This window comes from Carcharhinus amblyrhynchos, chromosome 25 (assembly GCF_965287045.1).
Source record: "Carcharhinus amblyrhynchos chromosome 25, sCarAmb.v2.hapA, whole genome shotgun sequence".
Taxonomy (NCBI): Eukaryota; Metazoa; Chordata; class Chondrichthyes; order Carcharhiniformes; family Carcharhinidae; genus Carcharhinus; species Carcharhinus amblyrhynchos.
The window spans coordinates 29,340,228-29,356,788 of record NC_137348.1 but is presented as its reverse complement, the minus strand read 5'-3'; the positions used below and the strand labels follow the sequence as shown (position 1 = coordinate 29,356,788).

The 16,561-nt window shown below is 44.1% G+C and overlaps 1 protein-coding gene across 2 annotated transcripts in view; it reads right to left on the bottom strand.

Moving 5' to 3' along the window:
* Positions 1-16,561, bottom strand: part of LOC145358357 (uncharacterized) — a 112,869-nt gene that overhangs the window by 28,703 nt on the left and 67,605 nt on the right. For both annotated transcript variants that reach the window (XM_080212315.1, XM_080212314.1), the window contains exons 28-35: positions 12,441-12,494; positions 12,227-12,280; positions 12,078-12,131; positions 8,282-8,335; positions 8,116-8,169; positions 5,760-5,813; positions 816-869; positions 662-715 (exon numbers count right to left, since the gene is read on the bottom strand). In XM_080212315.1, coding sequence (XP_080068441.1) covers positions 662-715; positions 816-869; positions 5,760-5,813; positions 8,116-8,169; positions 8,282-8,335; positions 12,078-12,131; positions 12,227-12,280; positions 12,441-12,494 — 432 coding nt within the window. The remainder of the gene's footprint in view (positions 1-661; positions 716-815; positions 870-5,759; positions 5,814-8,115; positions 8,170-8,281; positions 8,336-12,077; positions 12,132-12,226; positions 12,281-12,440; positions 12,495-16,561) is intronic.

The following is a 16,561-nucleotide window of genomic DNA, read 5'->3' as shown; positions in this document are numbered from 1 at the left end:
CGTTTTGAATTAGGCCATTGTGTAGAGCTCATGACAAAAAGCTTCATTAACATCAGGTTTAAGGGAATTCAGCCCTCGAGTATCTCAGCCTGGCTTTGGGGTTGGTCCTGCTGTTGACCAGATCACTGGTGGGCACAATTCTCAATTTTCACCATCCACCTTCCAGCAGGGATAAATGCAATCATCGCAATGAGAGACGAGAAATAACATTTCTCCTCTGTAACCCAGGGACAACTGTACAGACCAATCACCGGCTGACCTCAACATTGGCAGAATCACGCCTGGGTCCACTTTGCACAAGTCCCAAGCATCAACCAGAAAATTAGGGAGTCACGCACTCTGCACTTGAACTGTCATCAATATTACATGAGATGGAGATGCCAGTGTTGGATGGGGTGGGCACAGTAAGAAGTCTGACAACACCAAGTTAAAGTCCAACTGGTTTATTTGGAATCACGAGCTTTCTGAGTGCTGCTCTTTCCTCAGGTGAGTGAATGAAGGAGCAGTGCTCCAAAAGCTCGTGATTTCATTTAATATTACAAATACATTCTGTTGCTTTGTCAAGTTCCGCTCTTAGCTAACCAACAAAAGTAAAACTAATCACTAAACTACATGAAGCTTATCTTAGCAACAGGCAACATTTAAATATTCTTCCACATACCTTCTTGCCCTGATCCCCAAGAGGCCCAAAAGGTCCTGGATCTCCTGTTAATCCCTTCAATAAAAGAGAAAAGAGACATTTTAGCTTTGGCAATGTAAAGTGGCAATTCTTGACAGTTTAAGCAGTGTGCTGTACAGGTAAAAGGTACAATTACCTTTTGTCCTTTCAGGCCGAGGATCCCCTTTTCACCACTCAGTCCTGGAATTCCCTATGGAAGAAAAACAAGACTAAGTTTGACTAGAACATAGAACATAGAACACTACAGCACAAACAGGCCCTTCGGCCCACAAGTTGCGCCGATCACATCACCTACCTACCTACAGACCTATCTATAACCCTCAATCTCATTAAACCCCATATACTCATCCAGAAGTCTTTTAAAAGACCCCAGCGAGTTCGCCTCCACCACCACTGACGGCAGCCGATTCCATTCACTCACCACCCTCTGAGTGAAAAACTTACCCCTAACATCACTTCTGAACCTCCCTCCCCGCACCTTAAATCTGTGTCCTCTCGTAGCGACCATTTCAAACCGGGGAAATAGCCTCTGAGAGTCCACCCTATCTATTCCTCTCAACATTTTGTAAACTTCTATCAGGTCGCCTCTCAACCTTCGTCTCTCCAGGGAAAAGAGTCCCAGCTCCCTCAACCTAACTTCATAAGGCATGCCTCCCAGTCCAGGCAACATCCTTGTAAATCTCCTCTGCACCCTCTCAATAGCTTCTACATCTTTCCTATAGTGAGGCGACCAGAACTGCGCACAATACTCCAAATGAGGCCTGACAAGGGTCTTATAAAGTTCCAGCATTACCTCCCGACTCCTAAACTCAATCCCTCGATTAATGAAGGCCAGTACACCATACGCCTTCTTGACCACCTCCTCCACCTGCGAGGCCGATTTAAGAGTCCTGTGGACCCGGACCCCAAGATCCCTCTGCTCCTCAACACTACTCAGACTTCTGCCCTTGATAGTGTACTCGTTCATCCCGTTGGTTCTGCCAAAATGGACGACTACACATTTATCCGCGTTGAAGTCCATCTGCCACTTCTCCGCCCAGTCCTGCATCCTATCTATGTCCTGCTGCAACTTTTGCCATCCTTCCAGATCATCCACAACACCACCGACCTTCGTGTCATCAGCGATGATCACAGTTGTATTGCATTTCTTTCCCCCTGATGTTGTTCCTTAAAACAAAATTGCAAGTTATTTTGTTGTGGGTATAATGTGGGATGTGCCCCTGTACTTTAACATCCTGTACTTTACAGGGCCGTAACTGATCTGAGACAATGGAAGGGATTTTTTTGGCCTTACCTACTGGTGGGATTGGGATCCCCCTCTCCCTCCCATGGTGGGTTTCACAGCAGTGGGATGAGCGAGGCACGCAAAATGCTGTAGATGTCGGCAGGACTGGAAAGTCCCGCTAGCAGTCAGTGGCGAGCTACCTCCACCAGTGGAAAACATGCTTAAGGGACATATTGGTCAACACCATGGGATAACTGCAACCTTTATTAGTGTGTGAAAATAGGGGCAGATGAGAAAGGTCTTTCTTTGAAATGAAACAGGGGTAGGGCCTGGGTAAGATGCACAGTCAGAGAGTCAGTGCAGGCTCGATGGGCTGAATGGCCTCCTCCTGTCTGCATTGTAAGGATTTTTCTATTCTTTGGGTGTAGCAAAGAAGTGTTTCTAAGGAACATATTTCCAATTCTGTCAAACAGTTCAGCAGTAATCTCTTCCTATAGATGCCACGGAAAGAGTATTTGTTCTCAGAATAGTTTTGTAATGAATGGCAATGGTTGATTCAACGGCAACTCCCACTTAAACCTTTATTTAACTTTGATTTTTCTTTGCCACCTGATTATGGTGAATTGTTTTTATTACATTGGAACCTGGTGTTAGAATAGCCGTGTTCACGTAACAGAAGCTGAAATCAGGTGAATTGACACTATTCTCAGTTTGTGGACATTTGGACAGTAACATGTTCCAAAATATTTTAATTTGTTATCGATGTGAACTGGATGCTTCCCCTACCTCCCCATTACCCAAGACAACGGATTATTTTCCACATTCACTTTGTTCTCCTTAAAACGATCACCTCCATCCGAAACCATCCAAGTGAATCAAAACTGGGCAATCACCGTTTGCATGAGATCCTTCTCTGTTGAACCAGCTGGCATATTTGACCAGTCACTCATGTCCCGATTCCCACACAAGTGAACAGAGTAAGAAGTCTCACAAGCACCAGGTTAAAGTCCAACAGTGGAATGTTCACCCAATGAAGGAGCAGCGCTCTGAAAGCTTGTGATACCAGATAAACCTATTGGACTTTAACTTAGTGTTGTCAGACTTCTTACTGTGCCCACCCCAGTCCAACGCCGGCATCTCCACAACACGAGCGGAGTAATTCAACCTAACTACGCAGATTAGGAATGATAAAACTGCAACTGTGCAGGTTTAATTTTGGATACAGCCTTCTCCACTTACTGAAATAACTGATTCAAATGATATGCCTTCCTATTTCAATATGGGTAAATATGTACAGAGTGCCAAAAGACACATTTTTAATTTGGATGGAGAAGAAACTGGCCAAAAACACATTGCTCCTTTCCATTGTTCCCTGTTGTGACATAAGTAAGAGGTACAGAGCTTATGTGAGCAAATGGAGTTAAAATGCAGAGCAGCCATGATGTAATTGAATGAATGAGCAGACTCAAGGGGCCTACTTCAATTTCTATATTTACCAGCCTCACGTAGAACAGAATGCAAATAACCAAATCAGCGGGCTGCGTTATTCTTAGCTGGCTTGCTAAAACTGACTTGCTTTTATTGACACTTTCCTGACTGAATGGCTGAAACTGAAGTCAGAGAATTGGGAATACATGCTTAGTTGTTAATGTAACATATACATACAAATAGAGATAACAGAAGTAAGGGTAGGCCATTATTGGGCATACATGTTTAGCTGTTAATGTAACATATATATACACAAATATAGATAATCGAAGTAGGAATTCACCCTTCAAGCCTGCTCCATCATTCACTTTGATCATGGCTGATCCTCAGATTCAATATCCTTATCCCGCCTTCCTCCCATATCCCTTCAGCTCCAAGAGTTATATTTAATTTCTTTTTGAAATCCCACAATATTAGCGTGTTCACAATCCCACACAAGAACATAAGAAATAGGAGCAGGAGTAGGCCATCTAGCCCTTTGAGCCTGCCCCGCCATTCAATAAGATCATGACTGATCTGTCGTGGCTCAGTTCCACATTCCCGCCTTCCCCCCATAACCCTTAATCCCCTTGCCTATCAAAAATCTATCTACCCGCGTCTTAAATATATTTAGCGAGGCAGCCGCCACCACTTCAATGGGCAGAGAATTCCAGAGATTCACCACCCTTTGAGTGAAGAAGTTCCTCCTCAACTCCGTTCTAAACCGCCCCCCCCTTTATCTTGAGGCTGTGCCCTCTAGTCCTACTGTCCTTTCTGAGCAGGAAGAGCCTCTCCACCTCTATCCTATCCATCCCATTCATCATCTTGTACATCTCAATGAGATCTCCTCTCATCCTTCTAAACTCTAACGAGTACAAGCCCAGTTTATTCAGCCTCTCTTCATAGCTCAACCCCCTCAACTCCGGTATCAGCCTAGTGAGCCTCCTCTGCACTCCCTCCAAGGCCAAAATATCCTTGCGTAAGTGCGGCGACCAAAACTGCACACAGTACTCCAGCTGCGGCCTCACCAGTGCCCTGTACAGTTGCAGCAAGACCTCCCTACTTTTATATTCAATCCCCCTCGCTACGAAGGCCAGCATCCCATTCGCCTTCCTGACCACCTGCTGCACCTGCAGGCTGGGTTTTTGCGACTCATGCACAAGGACCCCGAGGTCCCTCTGCACCATAGCATGCTGCAGCTTTTTGCCACGTAAGTAGTAGTCCTTCCTACCATTATTCCTACCAAAGTGGACAACTTCACACTTGCCAACATTAAATTCCATTTGCCAGTTCCTCGCCCATTCGATCTAGATCCTTCTGCAGACTCTCCACACCCGCCGCACAATTTGCCGTTCCACCAATCTTGGTGTCATCAGCAAATTTCGACACCTTACACTCGGTTCCCTCCTCCAGATCATCTATATAAATGGTAAATAGCTGAGGCCCCAGCACCGATCCCTGGGGCACTCCGCTAGTCACCAACCGCCAATCCGAATAGCACCCATTGACACCCACTCTCTGCCTCCTATTTGACAGCCAATCCCCCATCCACGCTAACACCCTACCCCCAACTCCATGCCCCCTGACCTTCTGTAATAACCTCTTGTGAGGCACCTTATCAAACGCCTTCTGAAAATCAAGAAACACCACATCCACCGGTTCTCCTTTATCTACCGCACTAGACACATCCTCAGAATTCCAATAAATTCGTCAGACACGACTTCCCCTTAACAAAACCGTGCTGCGTCTGCTCTACCAAACAATTCTCCTCAAGATGCCTCGCTATTTTCTCCTTGATGACGGATTCAAGCATTTTACCTACAACAGACGTTAAACTAACCGGCCTTTAATTCCCTGCCTTTTGCCTGCTACCCTTTTTAAACAGCGGCGTATCATAAGCCGTTTTCCAATCTTCCGGCACTTCCCCCGAATCCAGCGAGGTTTGGAAAATCTGTCTGGCATGTAGTCTGCCTGATATCTGTGCCACTTTGATGGATAAATATTACAGTGCGTCTATGGGTGGGATTCACCAGCCACGTGGACCCCAAGACCAGAAAATCCCACCCCGGCTCTACGGATTTTTCAATGGTCCACCCAATTTTCTGTCTCATCCGTAGGAGAAATCCGGCCTATGTCTGACAATTTTACATAGGGGTAATTTATTTAATTTTTGTCCTTATTACTTGTCTGATGTTAAGCTTCACCTGGGCAATGCACAGAGGGGGAAAATAGAATGAATAGAAGGCTACATTCACAGATTCCATAAGGGATGCTGATTCTCAGCACCCAATCTTTCTTTCCGCCATTTACCCAGGTCGATGTTCAGGGTCCAGGATGCAAGGATGAAAATTTACCCCAATGACACAACATTAAAAATATACAACTTACAGGAGGTCCAATTGATCCAGGTGGCCCTGTGTGTCCTGTTTGACCTCTTGCGCCCTAAAATAGAAGAATTTAGAACCAGAATTTTCTTTAATCAGGCAAAGATAAAGAAGGTTTCATGGAAAACCTTAAGGCCAGGATTCTTCAATCTCATTCGCCCCACCACTGCTGCCAGTAAGACCAGAGAATCTGGCACTCAGCCAAAGCTCTATTCACTGCAGCGGGGCTGGAGAATCCCAGCTACGGGGTGGTGCCAGAGATTTCCAGCCAATGTATGTGCAGTGAAGCTTTTATGAGTTAAAGCATAATCATCAATGCATTTATGAGTTAAAGCATAATCAATACATCATCAATGCACTAATTCCTTTTCATTCATTGGCTAAAAGGGAGTTAAAATCACACTGGACACTCTGATAATTAGTGTCTGTATACATCCTGTCAGCCTTCTCTTCAATAGTCTTCCATCGCCTTGCCCCTGTCTTCGTAATCTCCTCCAACCCGATAATTAGCGTCCTCCTTAAGTTGTGCAACCTGAACGAATCCACAGCATACTGTGCTGTGAAACGGGCTGCACATGACCCACATTCCACTTAAGAATACAAAAGTTTGAGGCCATATACCAAACGACTCAATAACAGCTTCTTCCCTGCTGCCATCAGACTTTGAATGGATCTATTGAACTTTAAGCTGATCTTTCTCTACAGCCTATCTGTGACAGTAACACTATGTTCTGCATCCTCTCCTTTCCTCTTCCCTTATGTACTCTATGAGCAGTATGTTTTGTCAGTATAGTGCGTAAGAAACAATATTTTTCACTTTATCCCAATACATGTGACAATAGTAAATCAAATCAACTAAATTCAAAAAAAGAAACAAAGCCAGCTCATCCCTCTTCACCCACAGCATGACAATATTCGGGGGAGGGGGCGGTTCCTAGTTGGAGAGTAGCAAATTGAGGAGTCTTGGGTGGGATACTAAATTAGGAAACCTCACCTGGGAATTAGTCATAATAAAACATACATTCATGACTTTCTACTCTCTGAAAAAAAATCCATTTTACTATAGGCCAATAAAAGTGTTAATCATGTGGACCACTTAAGATTTCAATAGCTGACATTGCAAAAACTTGAAACCTCCGTATCATGCGTAAATACACACTGTGGAATTTACAAGATAGATCACAGCACCAGAGCTGTTAATCAAGCAATGTTTTCCCTGGGCGCAACTGTTTCAACACTCGAACAGGTGTCTGGGCTTTCAGACAAGTTTTACTAATCATTCTTGGCTGAGTGTCCTGGCATTTATCAGGGGGTTGAAACTGCTCTTCTCTTCAGGAGAAATTGTTTGATTGACAACTCTGGCTCACTTAGCTTTCCCAATGGTTATATACACAAAACAATGAGATTTTAATTGCTTGTAATTTTAGCAATTGATACTTTAAAGCGTCTGGATGATTGATACTTTTATTGGCTGCAGTGAAAGGAGTTTCTTTTAAAAATTTATAAAGTTATCAATGAATTAATGTGTTTTTAAAGCACCCCCCCAACACCCGCAATAATCCTATTGCTACTACAGGATTCATTAGCCCTATACGATATCTACAGTGGGTGAATGGACATGAATGGCATGGAGGGGTATAGTTTGGAATTGAGAGTATAAGGAACCATCAGGGTGTAGGTGGGAAGGGGCATAGTTTGGCATTATGGGCCTTTCAAAAAGTCTCCTCATCCAGAAAATGGTACATGACCCCTCTGAGGTGCCTTGAACGATGAGGCTTTTAAAGGGTGGCCCAACTCAATGGAAATTACAAAGGACTAGGGCATTCCTATTCCCTCAATGGAGTTGGCCAGGTTGGGAGTGCAGTATGCGGAATCGTGACCTGAACCAGCCTGTCCCCTTAATCTGTCCAGGTGAAACTGGACGACGTCAGGACTGGAGTCAGGAATCCCGGAATCGGATCCAGGCTGCCATTTTTTCACCTCCATGGAGTTTCCCAAATATCCATCCAAATATCTGGGTATTCGTTAATGTGCCTCAACATGACAAACACAAAACTATTTCTGTGATTTTTTAAAATTGAATTGATTTAATTTATTATTGTCACATGTTTTGGGATACTGTGCAAAGTATTATTTCTTGCGACCTATACATACTGTTCACAGAGCACAAAGGGGAGAAGGAAAGGAGAGGTGCAGAGGATAGTGTTACGGTCACAGATAGGGTGAAGAGAAAGCTCTGCTTAATATGTGATAGGACCATTCAGGCATTTTCAAAGACAAAAATTTCTACTAAATGCTCTTTAGCAAAACTTAACATGAATCCTGAATAAGTAACCAGGGGTTCAAAAGGCCCAATTTACCTTTAAGCCTTTCTTTCCTCTTAATCCTCTTGATCCTGTTTTTCCTCGCCTCCCCTAAAAGACAGAATATTCCTGGAATGGCATCATTTTATCACATTCTTAAAAAAAGGCAATTGTAATCTATTGATAAATAGAAGCAATTTTCAAATGGCTTTTGGGTACAGACCACCCTTCCTGGTTTCCCTGTATTTCCTGGAGTTCCATCAATCCCATTGTCACCCTTAAAAATAAAAATATAAATAATGTTAATTCCAATTGTTGATGTGAAAGATTAAGTTCGGACGTCTAGGCTCGTTTCATACACTTACTATTTTTTACTTGTGGTGTTTAAAACAATACATACTAAGATTTATTTTTATTTATTGGTGAGACAGGTAGGCTTACATTAACATTGCAATGAAGTTGCTGTGAAAATCCCCTCGTCGCCACAGTCTGGCATCTGTTCCGGTACACACTGAGGGAGAATTTAGCATGGTCAACGCATCTGACCAGCACATTTTTATGCTGCAGCTGTACAGGACCTTGGTGGGACCACATTTGGAACATTGTGTGCAGTTCTGGTCACCTCACTATAAGAAGGATGTGGAAGCATTGGAGAGAGTGCAGAGGAGATTGAACAGGATGCTGCCTGGTTTGGAGGGTAGGTCTTATGAGGAAAGGTTGAGGGAACTAGGGCTTTTCTCTTTAGAGTGGAGGAGGATGAGAGGTGACTTAATAGAGGTTGATAAGATGATGAGGGGGATAGAGTGGACGTTCAGAGAGTATTTCCTCGGGTGGATGTAACTGTTACTAGGGGGCATAACTATAAGGCTCATGGTGGGAGATATAGGAGGGATGTCCTAGGTAGGTTCTTTATTCAGAGAGCGGTTGGGATGTGGAATGGACTGCTGCTGTGATAGTGGAGTCGGAACTTTCAAGCAGTTATTGGATAGGCACATGGAGCACACCAGAACGATAGAGTTGGATAGCTTGATCTTGGTGTCGGACAAAGCTCGGCATAACACTGAGGGCCGAAGGGCCTGTACTGTTCTATGTTCTATTTTCCTGACTGTGCAAGGAAACCCATGCAGAACATGCAAACTCCACACAGACAGTGACTCAAGGTCGGAATTGAACCTGGGTCCTGATGATGTGAAACAGCAGTACTAACCACTGTGCCACCCTATTGATTGGATAATGTATTTTTTTTCCACATTTTTCTACCTCACGAATAAGGCAGTCTTTTTCAATGGTGGAAGACACAGCACATCACAGACGTCTCGCACAGATCTCACAACCTATGTAAATTCTCTATCAAAAGGAGACACAAAGAACAAAGAAAATTATGGCACAGGATCAGGCCCTTCGGCCCTCCAAGGCTGCTACAACCATGCTGCCCAACTGAACAAAAACCTTCTACCCTTCCGGAGACCATATCCCTCTATTCCCATCCTATCCATGTACTTGTCAAGATGCCCCTTAAAAGTCACTACTGTATCTGCTTCCACTACCTCCCACAGCAATGAGTTCCAGGCACCCACTACTCTCTGTATAAAAAAATCTGCCTCATACATCTCCTTTAAACCTTGCCCCTCGCACCTTAAACCTATGCCCCCAGTAATTGACTCTTCCACCCTGGGAAAAAGTTTCTGACTACCCACTTGGCCCATGCCTCACATCATCTTGTAGACTTCTACCAGGTCTCTCCTCAACCTCTGTCGCTCTAGTGAGAACAAACCAAGTTCCTCCAATCTCTCCTCATAGCTAATACCCTCTATATCAGGCAACCTCCTAGTAAATCTTTTCTGTATCCTCTCCAAAGCCTCCACATCCTTCTGACAGTGTGGCGACCAGTATTGAAAGCTATATTCCAATTGCAGCCTAACTAAGGTTCTATAAAGCCGCAATGTAACTTGCCAATTTTAAAACTCAATACCCCGGCCGATGAAGGCAAGCATGCCATATGCCTTCTTGACTACCTTCTCCACCTGCGTTGCCACTTTAAGTGACCTGTGTACCTGTACGCCCAGATCCCTTTGCCTATCAATACTCTTAAAGGCTCTGCCATTTACTGTATATTTCCTTTGTATTAGACCTTCCAAAATGCATTACCTCATATTTAGATAACTCCATCTGCCATCTCTCTGCTCAAGTCTCCAACTAATCTATACCCTGCTGTCTCCTCTATGGTCCTTATTGCTATCTGCAAATCCACCAACCTTTGTGTCATCTGCAAATTTACCAATCAAACCTGTTTCATTTTCCTCCAAATCATTTATAAATATTTCAAACAGCAAAGGTCCCAGCACTGATCCCTGAGGAATACCACTTATCATAGCCCTCCATTCAGAAACACACCCTTCCACTGCTACCCTGTCTTTTTTGACGGAGTCGGTTTTGTATCCACCTTGCCAACTTACCTCTGATCCCATGTGACTTCACCTTCTGCAACAGTCTGCCATGAGGGACCTTGTCAAAGGCCTTACTGAAGTCCAGGTAGACAACATCCACTGCCCTACCCTCATCAATCATCTTCGTCACTTCCTTGAAAAACTCAATCAAGTTTGTGAGGCACGACCTCCCCTTCACAAAACCATGTCGCCTCTCACTAACATGTCCACTTATTTCCAAGTGGGAATAAAGCCTGTCTCAAAGAATCCTCTCCAATAATTTCCCTACCACTGATGTAATGCTCACTGGCCTGTAATTACCTGGATTATTCTTGCTACCCTTCTTAAACAAAAGGAACAAGACTCAGCTATTCCCCAATCCTCTGGGACCTCCCCTGTCGCCAGTGAGGATACAAAGATTTCTTTCAAGGCCCCAGCAATTTCCTCATCTGTAGTGGAGTGAGACATTCAAGCTCCCAACTTCATAGAATCATAGAACCCTACAGTGCACAAAAAGGCCCTTCAGCCCATCGAGTCTGCACCCAATGCAATCCCACCCAGGCCCTAGCCCCTTGTCCCTAAATATTATACCCACTAATCCCTCTAATTTACGTGTCCCTGGACACAAAGGGACAATTTCTTAGCATGGCCAATCAACCTAACCCGCACATCTTTGGAGAACTTTTTTGGGTTTTATGGAATAGTGGGACTGTTGTTGGATGGCTGTGCTGGGAGAAGTGGTGGTGGAAACCGTTTAGTCAAGTCGTAGTCCTGTTTGAATGTGCTAGCTTTTCCATGAGGGAAAGGTGAATGGCAGACATTCCTTTTCTTGCTGTTGTAGGAAAAGGAGGCCAGACTGGCAGGGTGACACTTTGGGTGCCATTAGCACTGCTGCCTCAATTCTATTCTCAGGATATTGTCTGTGCGGAGTCTGCACATAGGTTTCCTCTGGGTGGTCTGCTTTCTACCCACAGTCAGAAAGACATGCGCATTAAAGTGCTCAATTTTGGTAAGCCAAATCATCTTCTCCAGGCTGATGCATGGCATTGTAAGGTAAAGGTGTGACTGCATAAGGAGTTTTGCCTTGTGCACCGTTGCTGAATTCATCTTTCAAAAGCACCCATCAGCTGAAAGACTGAAAATTCCACAACCTTTGACGAAGGACAAAACTAAAGAAAGTAACGTGAGCTGCTCAGTAACTGATCAGAGCAATTTCGAGGACTCCGCCTTTGGGTTATCTCAGATTTAATTACATTCCTTTCGCTTGTGTTCACTTTTAATGGGGGCCTTTGGGTGCCCTACCATCTGGCAAGGCCAAGCCTGGGGTTAGCCCACAGGGAAAGTGGAAATTCTATAAATTATGAAGCACAGAGAAAGCACAGGCTTTTATGAGCCTTTTGCTGCAAAATACATTGTAATGCATGTGAAAGTGAATCAGCACCCAACTCTTGTAAACTTGCTCATTCCTTCATCAGTTCACTGGCTAGTGACGGAGCTGGGGGAAGACAACACCGCCTCAGAAAGCTTACTGACATGAAAGGTCTCCATTCTCAGTGCTGATTAATGTATTCAGTAGTTCAACTTTACAATCACCTTTGCTCCTTTGATTCCCATTCTGCCTTCAGAACCTTGTTGACCTCTTGGACCCTAAAGGTGCAAACAATTCACATGAACCACTTAAGATGTTTTTGAATAGCGATTATGCGCCTTTCAATCTTATTTTCCAAAACAGTAACATTTACCATTCTGCCTGGCTGGCCAACATCACCCGGAGGTCCTTGCTCTCCAAGAGGACCCTAATATTAAAGTAACATATTTCCAAATATAAAAATTAATAATAATGGGAAGACCGGTTTTCTAAAATAAAATATCAATACATTTAAGTCACAAAGAGATGTCATCTTATTCCCCACCCTGTTCAGCCATCCGTAGGCCAAAAACCTCAACATTACTCACCTCCACTCCTGGTTTCCCCATTGGGCCTCTTTCTCCAGCTGGTCCTTCTGGTCCCTGAAGAGATAAGTTCCATTATTTAACGTGGCAGATTTTGTTGCCTCAATTATTGAAACTGAGTTAACAGTACCATTTAAAGGGAAATTAGATTTTTACAGAAGCAAGGGAGAAAGAAGGTTGACGGGGTTGACTAGTGGTATTATTGCTAGACTATTAATCCAGAAACTCAGCTTCTGTTCTAGGAACCTGGGTTCGAATCCCACCATGGCAGATGGTGGTATTTGAATTCAATAAAAAAAATCTGGAACTAAGAATCTACTGATGAGCACAAAACCTTTGTTGATTGTCAGAAAAACCCACCTGGTACACTAGTGTCCTTTAGGAAAGGAAATCTGCCATCCTTACCTGGTCTGGCCCACATGTGACTCCACAGCCACAGCAATGTGGTTGATTCTCAACTGCTCCCCAAGGGCAATTAGGGCTGGGTAATAAATGCTGGCCAGTCATTGACGCCCATGTCTTATGAATAGAAAAAATTAACAAGTTGGGCTGAATGGTCTCTTTTTGTGCTGTACATTCCATATAATTCGACACAATTATTTTTGCTTAAGGAGCACTGTTCTTTGCCAAATATTTAGTATCAAATTGATTGAATATGTGGTCAAAGGGCATTTTTGTAGTCCATTACGCTCTTCCCATACCTATAGACACACAAGGTAGACAGAGCAAATTCTCACGTCTGATTTCTGTAGCTTGTTTTCATGGAACAGGTTGCTAGCCCAAGGCTATAGCTTGAGGGAAGCAACACCCCATCAGGTATAGCTGAGCAGGAGCCTCTCCCACCTGTATCTTTTGCCATCGGTTTGCTAGAAGAATCTGTAGATTGACAATCAACCTTTTCGACCATGTTGTGAACATATCTTCAGTTGTCACCAAGTCCTGGAGTGGGACTTGAACCCAGAGCTTCTGGCTGACAGATGGAGATAACTAACCACTGCACTGTTCCACAGAATCTGCCAATCAGGTCTTTGCTCAAGCAAATATACATTAATTAGCAAAGAAGTACCATAAAATAATTGCTTTTATTCTTAAAATCTGTCATTGTTAGTTCAAGTTAGGAAGGCTTTAAAGTTTAAAGTTAAAGTATTAAAGTTTATTTATTAGTATCACAAGCAGGCTTACATTAACACCGCAATGAAGCTACTGTGAAAATACCCTAGTTGCCATACTCTGGTGCCTGTTCGGCTACAAAGGGAGAATTTAGCATGTCCAATGCACCTAGCCTGCACATCTTTCGGATTGTGGGAGGAAACCAGAGCACCTGGAGGAAACCCATGCAGACACGGGGAGAACATGCAGACCCCACTCAGACAGTGACCCAAACTGGGAATAGAAACCGGGTCCCTGGCGCTGTGAGGCAGCAGTGCTAACCACCGAGCCACCATGAAGGGCGTCCAAAGCCACAGAGAGGGTGTGGCAGAGGTTTATTAAGATGGATAAAGATTGAGGCTTTAGGTAGGAGGAGAAACTGGAAAATCTGGTTTGTTTCAGAAAATAAGTACAGGAGGAGAAGTATCAGATATCTTCACAAAGCAAATCCTGAAAAAAACTCTTTCAACCAGTTCCGTATTGAAAGTGCATCAATTTAGAATCATCATTAAAAAACTGAAGGAAATTTTAAGAGTTGTTTTTAAAAATTTCACAACTAGGCGGAAAATAGTAACCCTGGCAGCTGGATGAATTTGGGAACTTAAGAAATTAAAAATTCAGAATCCCCTCCCCAAGTCACCCACCTCCAACTTAAACTGATGAGGGATGGGGGTGGCAGGAGACTGGGAAGTCAAATTGCTCCTCGGAAACAGATTATAAAGTTTAAATACTCTAACGAGGCTGGGAGCCTCATATTCTCGCTCCCATTCAAATTAACATCCTCATTGACCTGTGTCCATAACATTCTTTGTTAATCTCACCTTAGCTCCTTTTTGCCAAACTTCTGTTCTGCCCAACCCCTCTCTTCAGGGGCAGCATGGTGGCACAGTGGTTAGCGTTGCTGCCTCACAGCGCCAGGGACCCGAGTTTGATTCCTGGTTAGGTGACTATATGTGTAGAGCTTGCACATTCTCCCCATGCCTGCGTGGGTTTCCTCCAGATGCTCCGGTTTCCTCCCACAGTCCAAAGATGTGCGGGTTAGATGGAATGGTCATGCTAAATTGTCCCTTAGTATCAGGGGGATTAGTTGGGGTAAATGCATGGGTTTATGCAGATAGGGCCTGGGTGGGATTGTGATTGGTGCAGACTCAATGGGCCGAATGGCCTCCTTGTGCTCTGTAGGATTCAATGATTCTATGAACTATATCATTTAGTTTATTTCTATCCTCTGCTGTTCTGAAGAGTCATACATTAACTCTGTTCCTCTCTTCAGAGATGCTGTCTGATCAGCTGGGTTTATTTGGCATTTTCTGTTTTAGTTTCAGATTTTGAACATCCACAGCATTTTGCTTCTATTCATATTTAATACAGGCTGGCTAGGTACTTTAAACTTCAGGAAACTCAGCAATTACAGAAACGCAAGAACTTTTGGAGCCAGGAAATATGTACTTGCTGCATACTCCTGTTACTGACGCACATCACATCACCACCCCCCAATCCTTACAATCTCACATCCGCAAAGGACTGACTAGTGAGAGCCTGAGCCTGAGACCTTCCCTGGAAGGCCCCCTGACATCCCCATCCATTGAAACCTCCAACTGCTCTCTCCCGAATTCCTGGCCTCTGACCTCGCTCTCCCTAACCCCACCAACTCACCCCCGCCAACTCCCACTGACATACCAACTCCCTCATGCCCCACCGTAAAGCTCGATAATCACAAAGAACAAAGAAAATTACAGCACAGGAATACACCCTTTGGCCCCTCAAGCCTGCACCGACCATGCTGCCCAACTGAACTAGGGACCCATCCTATTCATGTATTTGTCAAGACGCCTCTTAAAAGTCACTATCATATCTGCTTCCACTACCTCCCCTGGCAGCGAATTCCAGGCACTCACCAAGTGTTAAAAACTTGTCTCCTACATCTCCTTTAAACCTTACCCCACGAACTTTAAACCTATGCCCCTAGTAATTGATTCTTCCATCCTGGGAAAAGGCTTCTGACTATCCACTCTGTCCATGCCCCTCATAATCTTGAAGACTTCTATCAGGTCGCCTCAAACTCCATTGTTCCAGTGAGAACAAATCAAATTTCTCCAACCTTCCTTCATAGCGAATGCCCTCCATACGAAGCAACATTCTGGTAAATTTTTTCTATACCCTCTCCAAAGCCTCCACATCCTTCTGGTTGTGTGGTGACCAGAATTGAACATTATATTCCGAGTGCAGCCTAAGGTTCTATAAAGCTGCAACATAACTTGCCAATTTTTAAACTCAGTGCCCCAGTCGATGAAGGCAAGCATGCCATATGTCTTCTTGACTACCTTCTCCATCTGCGTTGCCACTTTCACTGACCTGTGTACCTGTACACCCAGATCCCTCTGCCTATCAATATTCTTAAGGGTTCGCCACTTACTGTGTATTTCCCATTTGTATTAGACCTTCTAAAACGCATTACCTCACACTTGCCCGGATTATACTCCATCTGCTATCTCTTCACCCAAGTCTCCAACCAATCTATATCATGCTGTATCCTCTGACGATCCTCATCGCTATCCGCAAATCCACCAACCTTTGTGTCATCCGCAAACTTACTAATCAAACCAGTTACATTTTCCTCCAAATCATTTATATATATTACAAACAGCAAAGGTTCCAGCACTGATCCCTGAGGAAAGCCACTTGTCACAGCCCTACATTCAGAAACACACCCTTCCACTGCTACCCTCTGTCTTCTATGACCGAGCCAGTTCTGTATTCATCTCGTCAGCTCACCTCTGATCCCAGACGACTTCACCTTCTGCATCAGTCTGCCATGAGGGACTTTGTCAGGGGCCTTACTGAAGTCCATCTCGACAACATCCACTGTCCTGTCCTCATCAATCACCTTTGTCACTTCCGCGAAAAACCCAATCAAGTTAGTGAGACACAACCACCCCTTCACAAAATCATGTTGTCTCTCGCTAATATGTCTT